At 35.4% G+C, this 19862-nt stretch overlaps 1 protein-coding gene across 4 annotated transcripts in view; it reads left to right on the forward strand.

The window, feature by feature from the left end:
- Window positions 1-19862, forward strand: part of LOC118199042 (uncharacterized) — a 450062-nt gene that overhangs the window by 404705 nt on the left and 25495 nt on the right. For all 4 annotated transcript variants that reach the window (XM_085810642.1, XM_085810641.1, XM_085810643.1 and 1 more), the window contains one exon: window positions 928-2671. In XM_085810642.1, coding sequence (XP_085666768.1) covers window positions 928-2671 — 1744 coding nt within the window. The remainder of the gene's footprint in view (window positions 1-927; window positions 2672-19862) is intronic.

Raw genomic sequence — 19862 nt, forward strand, 5'->3', positions numbered from 1 at the left:
GTTCTATTTTATTCAATCATCAAATAATTATCAAATATATGTTATTATCAAATAATAATTCAATTCAGAATATAAAAAAAATTAAGAATCGGTTTTTAATTGTATTTATACATTAAATAAATACACGCATCCCACTGAAAAGTTATCAGATATGTGAAAATTAGTATCATCTGTTTTATGAACGGAAAGGAATGTTATTTAAATAACCTGTTCATTCAAAATTCTCGTTTATACATCCACTCAGGGGTTCTCAACCGGTGGTATGCAAGAGAAAAATAGGTGGTACTCAAAGTAGCAAAGTATTTTGAACTATCAAATTCAAAAATTAAAACCCCAACATCCTGATTGAGTTTTATCTCTAACACTCGTAAATTTATGCAAAGTGAGCTTTGTTCAAGAGTGGTGGTGGTAGTTGTACCTTGTATTGGTGGTACTAAAGGTTTTCAATTTTTGTTAGTCAAAAGGTTGGGAACCGCTACACTATAATATTAGTTATTTATCCATTGTACTGTGTTACAATTATATATGAAAAGATATTTGAAATGTATTATTATTTGTAAAATATATTTAAAGTATTAAAAATATTTAAAATATATTTAAAAAGAAAATTTAGAACCATATATTTTTAGTTTAGTAAATCCAAAGATATATATATATGTATTCATTCATTCTCGCAAGTTGCGAAATAATGCGTGTATCAGCCGTGGTTGGATAAAGTTCTGCATCAGATGTTATCTAGCGTTGCTTTTGTTCGATGTTATGGGCTGCTTCTGTAGAATAAGAGTTTTTTTCATCAGCAAAAGAGAAGCCCTTCGCGGTAACGCTTTTTCCGCTTTTTTCCTCTTCTTTATCATTATTACTACTGTTGTGCTTGTGTGTTTCGAGTATTTGTCATGGTATTATTCACATGCTTTGTTCTCTCTTCAGGTTTCCCGTTTCCGTGGTTGAACAGGAAGCACAGTGCGCCGAAAAAATACGCCGTAAATCCCACTCCTCTCGATGCAACTGAGAGCAGTGCTACGTTGATGCGATCTGCTGTGTCCCAACTTTCACTGAACGATTACGCACCTCATCACCAGTGGCCCAAACCTCTCACCACGTTTCGAAAAACTCCTCCAAATCCATCTCATTTTCATCCCACTTACGACGATAGGACTTTGTACAGTAATGGATTTCCCAGTATGGAATCTTTAAACAATAACAATTATTTAAATAACAATAATGTGCTCGCGAATGATTCCAACAGCTTGATGTATCGCAGTGTATCTACCTCGGCTCTACTGGAAGACCCTAAGGAATATTTCCGAAGTGTGGAGGTGGATGTGGCTAATAAGAATAATAACAATGTGAAGACTTTCGCGGCCCCTCCAGCATCCCTAGAGTACTTTCTGATGCCCCTAAAAGCGACTTCGAGCTGCGAGGACTTGATCGATCCATGCTTGGATGGTACACCAGGGGGCGGTAGTTGCGGGCAAAAAGCCGCAGTTTCGCAGCAGCTCGGGACCGTGCTGGAGGAGGAAGTATTCCTAGAACGGGGAGTGGCGGCCGATTTCGACCGGCACCCTTCTAGTGCTAACGGAGACACGGAGAGCTTGGCTAGTTCTATACAACATAGATCGGATGAGTCCGGCTACGAAAGCGATGGGACAAAGAATGGCAATGATGAAAACGCACTCGCGATTCAGGACACATTAGTCGAACCTGTTGTTTTAATTAACGAACATCATTCTTCTGACACAAACGTCCAAAAGTTCGCCGCTCTCTTTCAGAGACTTACAAACGGTAATAATAGTGCGGACTCTAAAAAAGATGACCAAGGTAACCTCAACAGTAGTAACAAATCAACAAACAAATCATACGAAGTGCGAAGTCTCCGGTTGCGCACCCCGACTATGCTATCGAACCTCGTCCAAAGACACGGCAGCAAAGACCATACGCCGTCGTCGGCCACCCCTGGTTCTAAGTCGACAAAAGACTTTTCGTCCACCAAATCATCGGACGATTCGAAAAAAGATACTCGTAATGGTGCTTCCCGATTAGGCCAATTTAAAGCTTGGACATTGGACAGGAAGCTGCTGCGAAGTCGGTGGAAGAAAAATGCCTCTCTTCCTGATGACAAATTGGACATCGCAGTTCCGACGCGCCGTAGCAGCATCTTCCAGTCCTCTCTTTTTCCAAATTCAATTGAAGACTCACCCATATCTTCCCAGCAACTGGAAACGAAGTCCTTGCCAACCTTATCCTCTGTGAGCAGTAGTAGCAGTAGTGATCTTTTATATGACTCATCGGCAGGTGGTGAGGGTTCCCTGTCCAGTTGTGGTGGACTGAACTACCAACTCAGGTTGAAGAAGGCGGGGTACAAAAGTGCTTCCACCTCGAATAATGCGCGAAGAAGGTTATGGTTACAATCCCAACTTTCAACGTCGGACAGCGAAGATATCCTCTCTCCTGAACCTCTTAGTGCAAATAAAAGTTTCGTTACCTCACCCACAGGAACAGAAAAACCGCGTAGACTGCCTTCCCAGTTGGACTTGCATGAACTTGTGTCAGTTGAACTCAGAAAAGATGAACATGGTGAACTCGGTATATATATCACAGGATGTACCGATTCGGAGAAAAATGTGCTTGGTTACATCATAATGGATTTTGAGAAGGGAGGACCGGCGGACAGGTAAGTCTCTTTTTGAAAAACAATACTTTAGTGTTTAAACTTCAGAGATTTATCTTCTTTCTAATTATGTAAATTCTGATTTATTTTCACTTTTTCAAATGTTTCCTTAAATCGTAAATTGCACATCAGATTACGAAATCTATGTGTAATTAATCTGAAACTTTGCTTATATATAAAAGAGGACTTATTAAGTAAAATAAATTAGTTCCAATCTTTGGGAACAGTATGAAATGTTGTTGAAAATGCCAAAATTTAATACATGAGGTTTGAATTAAAAAATTTTCGACTCTTAATTTAATGCTCCATAAATTTTAAAAAATCATATGCAAGATATTTTAGACGTTAAGGTGATGGAGAATGCATACACTTGCAAAAAGAAATCTTCATAAGCTCCAAATAAATGTTGAACCCAAAAAAAGTCTTCCCGTACCATATTTTAACTCTTGCGTGGATGTCTTTACACAGTCACAGTTTCACTTAAATTCTGTTACTTTTTTATAATTATTTATCCCCTCTAATATTGTTAACATAATCCAGTTTTGGTGTATAAATGGTATTGCAGAGAAATATCAATATTCAGAATCCTATGATCCAGTTATGATCAACAGCTGAAAGGATAAATTATTTGGACATTTAGCATTTCATTCATTTTATAGGTAAATTCAGGTGCTTCTCCATTCAACAACGAAATCAAAAAAATTTGCAAATTTTCTGCTTATTGAGCAATATCCGTTAATTTTTTGTGGCTTGTTTTCGTTAAAACCTTTCGGTAAATACCTTTATTATACATTTAAAACGAGAAAATTTCATAAACTATTAATCTCAGTAATAAACGTGGCTAACAGCTTGGTTTTCATTTTAAAAATCTGAAACCGACATACTGCGAGATTACAAACACAGCAGACATGAGGTTATATTTATATATGCAAGGGGGAAATCAGATCAATCAACGTAAGTTTATTGTATAAATTTAATTAATCTCCATGAGCAATGGGGAGAGGGAGGAGATCAGATCAATCAAATTTCATTTCAACTCAAAGATTATTTCAGCAAGGAAAATTTCATCAACTTAAAAATTTTTTAAACAAAATTCTCGAGATTTAATTGAATATTTCAAACAGGAAAACTTTTCTTCGAGCAGAAAATACTTTTTGGAATAATTTCCTGAGTGCTTATTGCTGTGTGGTGAAGACGTTTTTAGAAGGGAGGTAACCCCCCCCCTCCAAAAAAAAAAAAAGACTTTACCTTTGAACGGATTTTAGATTACGGCGCTGTTGTGTTGACCTCTCAAAAGCAGAAGAATGCGTTAATTCCTTACGCATGCGAAGGAATGGATTAATTCTTTACAATATAATAAAATTCTTCGTTATCTTAAGAAATGATATGTTGTGACTTTTTTATATTTCAGTATTTCCTTTCTGTCTTCCCCCCCAGCCCAAAAGGCTATTAACTGTCGCCACCAAATATTACAGCCCTGTATTATATTTAAGAAAGATAGAAATTAAATAAGGAAGAATCTGCATAAATGTATTATGTTTCTTGCATTGTGATAAAACGACGGTACCTAGAGCGATCAAATTTTGAATAACGTACGTTTTCACCCGAAGCCCAAATTTGGAATATGTTTTATTATCGATTTCATGTTTTGTAAAACTTAAATGAATTTTTGATTAACAAACTCAACGATTTCAAAGCGAGCAATAGTAACACTGTACGGGGGGGGGGATTATATCCAGCGCGCGAGACTTGTGTATCGAAAATTCTAAAGGTATGCTCATTTTAAAATTATTTTGCGACATTGCTGTTGAATTGAATTTTATAGTTTAAGTGCGAAGAACATGATACTTAATAAATTAAAGTAACACACAAAACGTTAAAAAAAGTCCCTTTGGGCGTAATGTAAAATCTGAAAGCTTTCAAATTTTGTTTCTTGTTTATTCTCATTTATTTATTTCAATAAAACGCTTTATCAGCAGATGTCATCATTTCTTGGCTGTTGATGATGGTTTTAAAACTCTGAATATAATCAGCTTTATACACTTTTAAAACCATTTTTCATATCTCAAGAGGAGAATTAAAAAGAAAAGCAATTAATTACATTAAAAAGCATGATATTAATTCCTCTCCTACGTGCTGCCTTCGTGAACAATTTTTTTAAAGAAAACGATTCGTATTTACAATAGGAATCTTGCAGGCCATTCCGACAAGATCCAAAGCTTAGATGAAACTATCATTTTTCGATATTGGACTACTAGCGGATCTGTATATATGTATAAGAGATAAAGAGAAGGATGTAACTCGATAACGGGTTAGATTACAACACGGGGGATCATTCCCGAAGGGAATATGAGGGGTGACATTCCCGAAGCTCTTTCAAGAGCATTTGTCTTGTACTTCGGTGTTACGCGGAGAAACTTTATGAATAAAATGAATGCACTCTTTTTATTGGTACTTATTTGACGTTTTGGGATTAGTTACTCAGATACGTCCTCATAAATAATCATATGTGTGTGCATTTGTTACTGCTTTGAGTACCAGTATTCTCAGTACGACCTGCCTTTTTCCATAAACATGCGAGAGATGAAATATGAAGACTTTTTTGCTTTCTTCCAGCTTTCCCAGAGAACTTTTAGAAATTGTACGATGGATTTTAAGACCATAATTTCGGAAACATATTGGGCTTACAAATATCCATATCTTAACCGGGCCTAATCAGGTTGGAATCAACCAACCACTGACTATCATAACAGTCGGAAAGCAGCTTAATACATAATCACAAGAATTCTATCCAATCAGTTTCTGTATGAATTGGACTTCGAACAAATTTCTGTACTCAATGAATTTAACCTTTCGTTTACTATTTGGTGACGAAGAAAATGAAGTAAGAAGTGAAGTTTAAAATCTGCATTTATTTGCTGCTTTTAATTGATACCGAAATGAAGCTTATTTGCATGTTTTTTTAATCATCCTTTATATGCTAATTTGATACAGATAAAAGGAGCTGGCTTAACCATATATATATGTAGGAAAACGTGAAGTAATGTACGTATCATACAGTGGATTTGTGACTGCTGAGGCTTGTGCCGTACCTTTTCGGAATTAAGAGAAGCATAACTACCTTTCATTACGATTCGCTAAGATTGTTTTTTTGTTTGAATTCGTCGATCAGTATTTCTAAAATGTTGGACCTGATGTAACTATTATCATTTCAATTTTGTCTACCCAGGAAAAGCTGCTTTCTTTATTTTTAAAACTCAGCGTAACCAAATTAGTCAAATATAGTTTATTTAGAGGATACAAATTTAAAAAGTGTTGTGCAGGCATTAAACTTATGCCCATAAACCTGTTAATCTGCATATTAGCAACGTCGTTGATCTTTAGGATTTAGTGTGGATCGCTTTTTTATCTTTTTTCTTTCGATGTTGAGAAATTTTGAAAGACCAATCAATTCTTACTGTTAGAAGTTCTTGGAAAACGCAATGACAAAATTAAAATCTAAGAAGTAAATAAAAATGACGAAAAGAAGTATTAGATTATCGGAACAAATTATGGAAAATCAATATTTATTTATTTGATGCAATGTATTATTTTAGCGCTTTCCGTCGTAAGGGCGGCCACCAGCGGCCGAGCGGTAAAGACGCTGAACACTGGTAGTTCGGTTCGAGGTTCGAATCTCGCGAACGGGTTGGCTGCATGGGCGTTTCCGTGGTTTTCCCCGTGTGTAGCGTGTATACGAGCCAGTTCCCTTAGAAAGTACTCCACGAAGGCATCCCTCCCTTTAGGCAGATAGTCCTCGTGTGCTTTGCCAAAATTAAATAATCCAATCTAATCCGTCGTAAGTGAATCATTGATCGGTTGGGTTGGTCACTACACATATATCTACTTTCTGCCTTTTCTGATTTTCAATCGCAAAACTATGATGCTAAAATTGTTTAAATTTGGATAGCAAAGTATTTATACTAATTGAGTATATAGTATAATTGAGCTAATTCTATTTAACATATTTGTTAAAATCAAAACCTCTTAGTGTATACAGCTTCCCCATCTTTTCTTATAATACTTCTGAATTTTATTCTTGTGATTATCCATTAATTTTGTTGAATTTGGTGCTTAAATTTGTAAACAGCCCCTTCTGCAAGCATAGGAGAATAAGTACTCAAGAGAGTTCTAGTAGCTGTTCATTTACGGAGTAATTAAATGAGCAGGAAAACAGCTATTTAATTAAGGAAGTTTAAGGCAAGTTATCTTCGACGGTTCGAGTTGCATTGAAGGATCCGTGCTATGCGTATTAAGCGCAAGAGATGCTCGCTAAGTTCACCCCTTGTTTGATAGACACGGTTAGGTGTCATTCTGCAATTAAATTAATTATGCGTTGTTTATTCATCGTCGCCAAGTTTATCACAAGGTTTCATTGCATTTTTTTTTGTTTTTTTTGAATTTTTAGTTTATTTGTTTTAGAATATTTTATTCATTCTTCTTATAGAGAATGGTTTGTAAATGTCTGAAGTATTTTATCTTTTTTAACTGTCAAATGGGTAAGTTTCTTGCTAGGGAAACGAAAGATTTCCCAGTGCAAAAATCGAAAATTTGCAAGGAATAAAGAAATTTTGCGCTCATGTAAACTTCAAAACCAATTTTAAGCACTTCAGTCTGTAGGGTTTATATTTATTTTAACTAACATTTATTTTAAGTTTAAACTATCTTTCCTGTCAAGCCTTACTTTGCCCTGGAATTGCCAATGCCAGAGTATGTAAATTTTAGTAGAACGCGCAAGTATTCAAAATTGTCAGCGGAAGTAATCTGAGTTAAATAGAAGGGAAACGAGTTCGAAGGTGTGCTTTCTTGCTTCACGAGCGTGGAGGTGGCTAGTTAGAAATTGAAGAACCACGCGTTTCGGCCTGTGTGCTTGCCTCGGCAGATTGTTAAATCTTTCAACGTAATATTCAGAAGTTTGCTGAATTGTCAGCGGTATCTTAGAACGCGGTTAGGTTAGTTACGTTTAGAGAGCCTCGTAGTTAGTCACTTGTTATTATTCTTTTTTGAGTTTCGTATTTTTATTTTACCGCCGGGTCCGCGTAGTTTGTGAGCGTCAAGAGCACGCATCTGTAATTTCTAAAGTTGAATAAAAAGGGATTTAAACCCTTCTCAAGACTTTGTATACTTTCCAGTTCATAGCAGTCACCACTATTGTTGCGTGTAGGTTGGGAGCGCGCAACATTACAAGTCAACAAATTCTGTAAATAAAGACAACAACGAAATTAGTCGAAAATTCAATAGTTAACTTACAAAGCGTAAATACATAATTACCTTACTCAGACATGAATATGTAAGTCAAAACTGAATAATTTATGTTTCATAAAAATTATTTTAATAAATTTTTAAATTTTCATTTTTTTAGTCCAAATGGCGTTAGCCCAAAAGGGCTGTTAATTTCGTTTTGTCATTTTGCATCGAACACTTTAAAAGTCTGAATCACTTTTCAAATTGTTGCCATTAAATATTATCGCCCTGTACTAATATTATCCACGAGATATTATCACCCTGTATTTAAAGAAATTAAATCATGAAGAATCTGCATAAATGTATGTATGTTTCTCACATTGTGATAAAACAATGGTACCTAGAGCCATCAAATTTTGAATAACGTAATCCTGCACCAAATATGGGCATCTGCAAGTCCTAATTTTGAATCTGGAATTTGTTTTATTATCGATTTCATATTTTGTAATACTTTAACGAATTTTTGATTAACAAACTCAACGATTTCAAAGCGAGGAATGGCAAAACTGTACGGGGGGGGAGATATCTCCAGCGCACCAGACTGTGTATCGGAAATTCTAAAGATATGCTGTTTTTAAATTATTTTGAGATATTGCTGTTAAATTGAATTTTATGGTTTAAGTGCGAAGAGCATGATATTTAATAAATAAAGGTAACACACAAAACGTTAAAAAGATGCCCCTTGGGACGTAATATAAAATCTGAAAGCTTTCAGTTTTTTTTTTTTTTCTTCTTTGTGAAATTGAATTTTTCGTAATGGATAATTGTATAATTTTATTGGAGTCCATATATCTCATGGATATATTTCTCATTTCTAAGGTTACGGCCCTCTCTACGCCAACCTCAGTTCCCCTTAGAAAGTCCTCCACGAAGGCATCCTTACCCTTAGGCAGAAAGCCCTAGTGTGCTTTGCCATAATTAAATAAACCAAACCGGCCCTCTTTACCGTCCTCACTTTCTTTTTGCATCGTCTTTCCCGCCCACGAGCGACCTCTTAAGTGGTGCGCTTCTCGGCCAAGGGTATAGGAGTCCATATTTTCGTCAGTCATATTACTTAAAATCTGGTCAAAAATAGCCTTAGACTGATCTCGATTTTGAATAATACTATCGGCTTCAGCAGCGATGAAACATAGAACCTTTTTCTTCAAAAGTAATTTTTGTCTTGTTTATTTTTAATCTATTCCTCCCACCTTTTTTTTTTTTTTTTTTTCCATCTTCTCCTTTTCCCATTCGTGCTCTTTTCGATTTCATTAGATTGGAAGACTTCTTCAACACTAGTTAGATATATTTTCTAAATATAAATTTCACTATTATGCGCTATTTAACATGGCTTTAAGCAGCATCTAGATAATATCCGAAACCGCGGTATATCGAGCTGTGTTATAACGAGGAATATACTATATTATAACACAGAGTCCGAAAGACAAAACAGTTAACAGTGTTTTATGCTTTTGCTAACAGCAATTTGTAGTATCTGAACATGCGAGGACTTCAGTACGGCAGCTATCATGAAACGCAGAATTCAGCAGAAACTAACATTGGCTTTATTTATATATATATATATCAGTTTACTCTCTCAAAATTGGTTTAGTTTTCAATAAAACTAATCAAAATTTTATTTGCGTCTAATTTTAAGCACAAGAGCTCCTTTTTTTTTTTTTTTTTTTTTTTAATGCTGCTGGCCATTAAATTTACGACATTATGAAAGAAAGTAAATACAAAAAAGATATGTATTGCACATAAACAGTATAGCACGACGACAAAATGATTAAATTTGTAAGCAGTTAGGGGGTTTACAGGGGTGCGAAATTAGCAGAAACACCAGCCACCCCTGGCAGCTAAAACGGCCCTTACCCGGTAAGGCATGGAATTGAACTGGGCTTGGATGACAGAAATGAGCAACTCATTCCAGGCTGATTCAATTCCATACCACACTTTATCAACCGTATTAGCTGCAGAGGTGTGGGGGACTAGTCTGTCAACAATCCATGACCAGATGTTTTCAATAGGGGATGGGTCTGAGGATCGTGCTGGCCAAGCCAGCAGTCGAATATCCTGTGTATCAAGAAAGCTCAGAACACGACGTGCAACATGTGGTCTTGCATTTTCTCGTTGGAAAATGGCGTTTGGCAGGCCTCAAACTAGGGCACGACCACTGGACGTAAGATGTTAGAAATGTACCGATCTCCGTTCTGATTCGAACTAGAAGTGTGCGTGTAGTGTACCCAATGGCTGCCCAAACCATCACACCAGTTATAAGGCTCCTATGCCGATATCGAATGTAAGCAGGCGAGGTGCGGTCTCCTCGGAGCCTCCAGACACGTATACGGCCATCAGAATACTGCACGCAGAATCAGGACTCGTTTGAAAAGACGACATTGCGCCACTCCTGTACCCACTTTGTCGTTCGGCGTACCAGAGTCTCCATCTCTCTCTATGCTGGATTGTCAAGGGAAGCCGAAGTAATGGTCGCGGTGCTGATAGTCCACGCTATTGCAAACGTCTGTCCTCTCGGGCTTTAATCATGGGAGGGAGTTGAGTTCCTGCATGCCATTCTGCATGGCCCTCGGCAACTCATTGATTCCATATTCGCATAACAGTGGTTGGTTGTCGACTAGTCCAACGAGCAATATCACAGAGCGATAATCCACTCTCTCGATAGGCAACGATCCTACCTCTATCGAATTCCGACACTTGCAGGTAAGCATTTCTTCTTATTGGAGGCATACCACGATATTCTGAGCAAACTCAGACCTTACAAAGCGCTTTCCTAATGAGAAATCTACCGCACAACTTTTCCTTTATGCAGAACTGAAGATTTTTCCCCTCCTGCGTTGTCTAAATGCCCTGAAAATACTAATCATTTGCATAGCCCAACCTCTTCTTCCTTTCAAGTGATTTTGACGTTCATCAAATCATTCCTTCCTGGTGTTGCAGTTTGAATGGGTAGCAGTGTAATTTGCCAAAAGTAAGAACATAGATCATCTTTTGCAAGAATGGAATACAGTCGCTCTTCGCAAAGATTCTGCAAAATGTATTAAATATTCATTTCCCCCCCCCCCAAACGACGACTGGACGATTCAGTTCCTGTTTCCACACCTGCACCAACCGTATCAGAACATGCACCTAATGCCATCAGGTTTTTTTGTGTGGGGATTACATTTTTACATTAAAAAATTTCAGATCTTATGCATATGAGAAGAATCATTGAAGAAATTGCAATATTACTTTGAACATTTTGTGGGGATTGCAGCTAGATTGATTCCCTTGTAATGTCTACTGTTAACAGCAGACAGAGATATCGTAATGGTTTTCAAAATCTTTTTAGGCTAAAAACTTGAAGAAAAAAATAATGTAATTCTTAATCTTTATTACAACATAAACTAAAATTATACATTAGCAATATTTTTTGAACACTTTGTGTGTTAACTGTCTGTATCTTTACCGAGAAATTTTTAGTATTAAGTGTTGTGCAATAACTTTGTTGGTCTAAGTTACTAGGAAGCAGTTTTGAACCTGGAATAATTTGAATGACTACCTTCGTTAATTAACCGTCTTGTGTGCCGAATTTAATTTCTTTGTTGCGATTTCGGAACTAATTTCGAGGTAAATTGCTCACTACTTTTTTTTTTTTTTTTTTTAAGCAAATCCAAATTTGGTCTTTTTAAAACTTCTACTTTTTTGGATGATCTCAATTTTTTCTTCCCCAACTTCTGCTTCCCTGAATAGATGTACTTAATCATGATAGTCTAGAACATGATAGTTCATGATAGTCTGGAACACTTTTACTTCTTTCAAAACAATCTTGGTTTTGCTGGAGAATATACGTATTTTAAGTTTTGGGGGAAACAAATAATAGTTACCGTATATACCCGCGTATAAGTCGAGATATTTTGGACAAAAAAAAAAAAAAAAGACTTCAAAGTGGGGGGTCGACTTATACGCGGGGCCATAAAAAATCAAAAGAATCGGAAGTTCAAAAATTTCTTTATATAATGCAGTTGTTTTCTTCCCGCACTCAAATTGGACGACTTATTAAATAAGTCACTTACTTGCAGTAACGAACTAATCACAGAGTTTCATACTTTAACTAGAGTAAGTTTCGATTAAACCAAAGAATTTTCGGTCCCCGAACAACCGATCAATATCGAACAATAAAAAAGTTTCGCCAACACGCCAAGAAAAGAGAAATGCAGATAGCTTTTACGTACGTATAAGTCTTTATAATTGTTATTGTTCATTCATGAATTATTATAATGAAGTTATTGTTCATTTTAGGTGTTTTGTCAAAAGTGACAAAACCCCTAAAAATGACTGTGGCCGTAATTCCGGGAGGATTGACATCCGTCATTCAACCCCTAGATGTCTGCCTCAATAAGCCCTTCAACGTAAATGTTAGAAAATATTGAGCAAAGTGGATTAGTTCCGGTCGACCAGCATTTACAAAAGGAGACAACATTGAAATGCCCGATATTACATTAATTGCTCAGTGGGTTAAAGATGCTTGGAATGAAATACCCTCTGAAATGATTATAAAATCATTTAAAAAATGTTGTATTAGCAACGAACTAGACGGCACGGAAGATGATGCTGTTTTTGAAAGTGAAAATGACAACGAAGGCTCAAGTAGTGATTGTAACAATACAGAGTTCGAGACTGAAAATATGTATGATGACGAGCCAATGACGATAGAAGAGTTCTATGAAATGTTTGACGAATCTGACCATGAATCGGACGTTGAAGGATTTTGATTTTGTTTATTTACCAAGGTATTTTTGATCGCATATTTACTTATTTTTCTCAGATGATTTTGAATAAATGTAGTACTTAAAAAATTTTTTTTTCGAAGTTTCTCGATCGATTTCGGAAGTGGGGGGTCGACTTATACGCGGGTTTCTTATTTTCTACGAATTTTTTATGTCGAAGTGGGGGGGTCGACTTATACGCGGGTATATACGGTATATTATGTAAGATATAACGAATTATGATAGCTGCTTTAAGAATAATTGGCGACCTCAAAACTAACTATTCTAGATTTGGTGCTCTTCTCTAAATTCATCCGTTCTCCTAAATTCGAAAGCCATTGGACTTTGAACACACAGGATATGTATCCTAGTCGACTTTTCTGTAACATATTCTTTTCATGTTATATAACATAGCTTGAAAAAGGTAACTAAAACTAAAATTAACCAATCATAGCTTGTCTCTACAATTGCATCTACTTCGGTATACGCTGTCGAGTTAATTACGTCGTTTTTTTCCTAGTTCCTGCCATGCTGTCAACTACATGCTTTTCTGCCTGTTTTTCTTCTTATTCTAAACTGACATTGTATCCCCGTTAACCTGTGTATACAAGAAATTATTATAATTGTTTATGATCAAAGGGTATATTGTCTACGAAGAATTACTGTAATGTGTCTAGAAACAAAGATGGTAATTAGCTGAACTTAGTTTGGTATCAACATCTTCCCGTCTCGCCACTCTGCATCACGACTACGCATTAAAATATCACATGTATGTCAAAGAAATTTCTTTCAAGTACTTTCGCTGAATCACTGAATAAAATATTCTCATGTTAACGCGGAGCATGATCTGAATTTTAGTTATTAAATCATAAGAATGTAAATTTTTGAAATATCCTTTCGTATGCGTTTTTGTTGCGCGAAGTGAGGTTATTTAAGAACTTTAATTATTTTCTATTGGAAGTAGTTGGAGAAGTGTATGAAGTCTTCTGATAAGCTAGTCTTACTTCAATAATAATAAAAATGATTTCTGTCGACTGAAAGTTACTGTGGCTATGCGATGGTTTTGTGGAGTTAAAAATAGTAATGTTTGCTTAATGGTTAAATAGACGAAATTCTGAGAAAAAAGAATCATAATTTGAACTAGCAATTATTATTCTTATCGGATTAACGACTCAGTCTACCGGAAAAATGCACAGTATTAAATTTGAAAGTATAGAATTCCTGTGAAATCTCAAACTGTCAGTTATTCACGGTTCTTTGATTCGCCGGTTTCTGCTTTTAATACGTACATGTGGCTATACAGTTAGTTACACACACGCATAGCAATAAAATGCTTATCAACTCTTACGGGAAAGTGTATAAGTATTGATCAATAAATGATAAGCTAAAGATAAAAGAGCGGAATGCAAACATTTCATTTTAATAGCAAATGCCTCGGTTGTTTGAACACTTATCCTACTGTGACGCAAGCCTAGTTAAGCCTTATTCAAGAATGTAATGGGACAATGGAACAGTTAATCATGGGCGGTAGCATGCATTTCAGGATCCGGACGAATTCCAATATCTGTGCGCAAATATGTGCACTGTAAGTCATGCTCAGTTGCAATTTGAGAGAATATCATCTGTCTGCGAGATTTTGCTAACAAGTTTTCCACAATTTTTACTTTCTCTAATGTGACTGCATCTTGGTGACGTTCTGGTCTTGTTTATCTTGCACGAATGCTTACTTGTTGCAGCTTGCCATCATTTATACAAAATTCAGTGATTTTTCTCAACTATGGATTATGAACTCCTGTTCAATGTAATTGCCAAATTTTGCGCTATGAACTGTTACTAAATCGCAAAAAGAACTTAGAGGGACACTAGGATTTACACCTGTTTGTATTCGCCGATGTATTGTAGTGGTTACGGATGTTGCAGACAGGAATCTATAACTAGGAAATAAATTATGCTAAATTGTTCATCTTAGCAGGCTTCCGTTTTATGTCACGCCCACGCATACTACTGTCGGTATAAATTGGGGAACCTCGTATTATTGTGGGCACATCATATATTGAGATGCATCTATTATACTACATACTTGTCATGCAATTTGTCTTTTTTGTGCAATGCTTATAGGATGGTTATTTATTTATTCAGTACTATATCTTTCAGGCTCCACTAATGCCCGAATGGTTAAGATTGCTGAATACTTTATTTTAAATGGCAGGTACTAGACATTTTTAGGCTTTAGCCACTACTAGCGGTGGTTATTTTATTATGGAGGCACCTAATGGCCGGCTTTCGTTGCCTCCTATGAAGGGACAGACAATTTTACATACATGCCTTCTCCGAGATTCGAATCCGGGCCTGCTATGTTATCGTCATGCTATTATTTTTAGGTGCTTTAATTTTTACGACGACGTGTTCGTCTTGGCTGTTTTCGGCGGACATTATTACGCATAAAGGACACCATAAAGGGTGATTCAGAAAATTTACGCGATTAAATATATCTTTGGTTGGAACAGTTGGCTGTAAACCATAGCTTAGGATAGTACTCAGACAAGGTAGCCTTAAGAGTCTGATAATTTTGGTCAAATTGCTTTTTTTAATAAAAATTTATGAAATTTAATGCAGCTTTTATGAAATGCAGGCCTCGTGTGAGAAAAGCTCCCAGTAAGTTATTTTTCATCCTACTCTTGGGGAAGAGGAGAAAATATAAAAAATTATTCCGACAAAATGCCACAATTTATATACTTCTGAAGCGTATTACTGATGAATAGGCCTTTACTATACACATTTCACCAATTGCCATATCCTTTTAAATTAAAAGTAATCCAAAGCAGAAAAAATTACTGCGAACCGGATGAAAGGTTAGCAAATCAATCACATGACGCAATCCCATTTGTTTGATCAAGTCCGCAAACAGAAATGTGGATTTTGATTTCTTGCTGCGTGCTTTTGCAGTGCAGGTGAAATGCGAAAATGGCTTGTCATGTTTGGAGTTTAAGTAATTTAGTAGATTTGGCAATAAATCAAAAATATTATTTAATTAATTTTTAGTTTCATATGCGATAATTTTATCTACATCACGAATTTACCTTTTTTTTTGGGGGGGATACTATGTTTTCATCTTAAAAGGTTACCTTTGCCGTCTGAATATTTTCTAGTGGGTTTTAGGAATATACGTATGGTTTCTAAGATACAACAAAAAATTATAAAGGCGAAAATTGATGGCTACAAGAAAATAATTTTTAATTTGTGAGAAAATTTACCTGGATCTACCTAATTTATAATTAATGTAAATTATACAATGTCTCATTCTAATGTGGCTATGATTAATAGCTGTCCTTAATTAGTATTAAAGTGCTGGTGATGTTAGATTACAAACATAAAAAAGGCAGGGCTTTATTTCCAAAATTAGAAAGGGCGCAGCATTACAGAAGGTCAGGAAAGATGTATTTACTGAGAAATAAGACCTCCTTATATATAAGATCCTCCTTACAATTTTAGGACAAATTTTAAAAAAGTAAAAGTGTAGGTGAGTATATATTTTATCTTGCAGTAATGATGAGAATTTTAGTAGCACCCTTTCCTTTAAAATTTCCGTCAAATAACAGTATCTTAGCTGTAGCCCTAAGAACATTGTTCACGATACATCTACTATTACTACTATTACTTACATACTATTTGTTTTCAAGCATACCAGTGACCGGTATAATGGATACAGGCCTAAATTGAAATATCTTAACTAGATGTGGCTATTATAATTAGCAGTAGTTTTGCAGTTTATGGTAACTACGTATGTGGTGTTTATTTAGCATTTAAACAGTGCAGTTATTATGTAGTATGGTAATTAAACTTCTTGCTCACATTCTGCAATTTCATTTATCAAAATATCTGCCCATTGACCATACAAAATTTTAGAACAAAAATATAGCAAAAAAGGCGATTTTATTTCTGAGGAAATACAGTATGTAAAAGTAAATAAATAAAATGCAAAGAGATAAGATATTAATAAATTAAGTTACATTAAGTTACATCAAGTTTAAGTAATAAATAAATACTCTGGAGCCCACCTTATCCAGGGTTCTGGTTTGTGTTATGATTTCATGCAAAAGCTAAGAAGTTCCGGAGCACCCAGAGAATTAGAGGAGTTTAAATCCTCATAGTTAAGTGAAATAGGTAATGCGTGATACTTTTTGCCTCAGAAGCACTTAATGCTTAAATGCGAATTGCATATGCTTATGTAGCCTTGCGGTTTTTATAAGCTCTGTTCTTTTAATCCCTAGAGAACATTACAGTGTAAACTATCAACTAAATCCCAGCCGGGAAACGGATCAAGGTAGGAAAGAGGGTCCGTTGGCCGCGAAGCGTATAAGATAATCATTACATAACTACCACTTATCGAAGAGGTTGTGAGAAAAATTCGTAACCAAAACATACATGTGCAAATGTAGCGATATCAAGTTGCGGAAAAATGAACAAATAAACAAATAAAGTGTAAATTAATGATATTTACAATGAGAAATGTAGTAAAATGTATGCCTAAGTGACTAAATTATGGTCCTGCATTCTGTGAGCAGTAAAAAGCCTTAGTGTGACATCTTCTGAGACGCATATGTTGTTTAAAGAAGCATTCCCTGCTAAAAATGCCCCGTAGAAACCCATAAAATTTTTTTACGGGGAATTGGCCTGCGGGTACCCGTACAGCTCTGCGGGTACCCGTAGGCCAAATCCCCGTAAAAACCCATAGACAGAAACCCGTACAACTGTACGGGTACCCGTAGGCCAAATCCCCGTAAAAACCCACAGACAGAAACCCGTACAACTGTACGGGTACCCGTAGGCCAAATCCCCGTAAAAACCTATAGAAAGAAACCCGTACGGTTGTACGGGTACCCGTAGGCCAAATACCCATAAAAAGAAACCCGTACATTTGTACGGGTACCCATAGGCCAAATACCCGTAAAAACCCATAAAAAGGAACCCGTACGTTTGTACGGGTACCTATAGGCCAAATACCCGTAAACACCCATAGAAAGAAACCTGCATGGCTGTATGGGTACCTGTAGGCCAAATACTCATAAAAAACCTGTAAACAGAAACCCGTACAACTGTACGGATACGAGTAGGCTAAATCTCTGTAGAAACCTGTAGAACTGTAGGCACTATAAACAAAATCCCAGTAAAAACCCATAGTCAAAAATCATAACTTTATATGCATATTTATTGGCCAAATTTCCATTAAAAAATGGATATTCCGTAGGTCTATGCCTTGTAAAAACCAGTAAACAAAAGCATGTACAACTATACAGGCACCCATATGCCAAATCCTGTAAAAACCACTACACAAAAGTCCACAGACCAATAAAGGTACCTCTTGGAAAAATCGCTGCACAAAATAGTAAACAAAAACCCATAAACAGAACCAATAGCATTATACCATAGTGGAGTATCCATACATAGAACAGGTATCCATATACAGAATCCCTATAAAAACAATACACAAAAATAGAACTGTAAATCAAATTTCCATAAAACATAAACCAGCAGAAGTACATAATTAGCACTGATGAAATGTACAGAACTAAATGGCGGAGAAAGCATGTAAAGTAATTTTAAATAAAACTCAATGCGAATAAATAAAAATTTTAAAATATCCAAAAGCCTACGAGCCCGTCCTTCTTAATGCACGTCAATATTTATAAACATATTACGAAATATTTGTATAAATTCTCTTTACAAAATTTTAAACTACCATTATAATTCGGAAAATAAAATGAATAGAAAGATAATAACCAAAGTCATGATTCACAACCATTGAATGATATATGTACATATATATATATGTAAGAAAAATAAGGAATATGCAAAAGATTAAATTAGCAACGTAATGCAAAAGATTAAATTAGCAACGTAAAATTAATTTTCCTTCTCTATTCTAAAAACAGTAATCTTTCTGTACTTTATCATTTCGAGATTAATTCATGTCATATGACTCTTACATAATTTGATGTTGTGAAAGAAACTAAAACTCAAACAGCCAATAGTAATTTTACAGCAGTATTAACTATCAAATACGAGTAAAAATGCATCAAGAACCAAAATTAACTCGGTCTGAATTAAGATTTCACCCTTAACATAACGCATTTGCATTTTATGCTTTGGCCTAGCTGGATTGCAGTCTGTCTGCTCCTTGTTTCTTACTACACATTTATCAAAAATGTTAATTTTTGGAATAGACATAAATAATGTGCCAACTTGTTTGTGGCTGCAACATATTTGCTGAAAGAAAAGTTGAATTAAATCTACGTCGACTGCCAAATTTCTTATTCATTGTGGACTGGAGTTTCAACATCTCTAAGCCATCAAAATTCTTGCTGTTCATTACGGATTCAGCTGCTTGCATTCGACTACAGAATCTATTACATATATATATAATATCATTTCATTTGATGGTTGCGAATCATTACTTTGACTGCATATATATTATTGATTTCATTATAAATATATACATATAGTACTGTACCTCACTGCATATACTTGTATTTCAGTTCTTTAATTGGGAAATTAAACAATTAAACAATAATCACATTAGCTTGTTTAACAATTTGATACCCAATGAGAAATGTATTGCCAAAGGATGGTACTTTCTAGCATCTGCTTAAATTTTAAGTTACCTACAATGCACTAAACCAAATTAAAAAACAAAACTAGAAGAAACCCAAATTTTCAGGAAGAGAAACATTATTAACAAGCAAGCAAAAAGAATACAGGACTTGCAAATTAGAAACTTAACATAGAGTTCAAATTTAGCATACTTGCTATCCCCTTAAAGCTCGCTTACCAATGATAGTAACACCCTGCAGCTTATTACGACACACATACAAATAGATGTTTTGCGTGGAAGAAAGGATGAATTTTAGAATATAATGTAGTGAAGAAATAATAATATACAAACACTGTGTCGACCCCTTATTACAATACTTTGAATATTACCTGTAGCTCTCAAAAGATAAATGAAACATGAAGATAACATATAATAAACTTAATAATACCCAAAATACAATAAATTATATTGTAACAAAACGAATTTAAAAAAAATTACAAGTTTTAACAAATACCAATTCTCAACGCACAGTTCGGGAATTAAGGAAATATCTCATAGCGTATAATGTTTTATT

The sequence above is a fragment of the Stegodyphus dumicola genome, chromosome 2 (genome assembly GCF_044657685.1).
Source record: "Stegodyphus dumicola isolate Sdum_Otavi_A_Nest chromosome 2, ASM4465768v1".
In the NCBI taxonomy this organism is placed as follows: Eukaryota; Metazoa; Arthropoda; class Arachnida; order Araneae; family Eresidae; genus Stegodyphus; species Stegodyphus dumicola.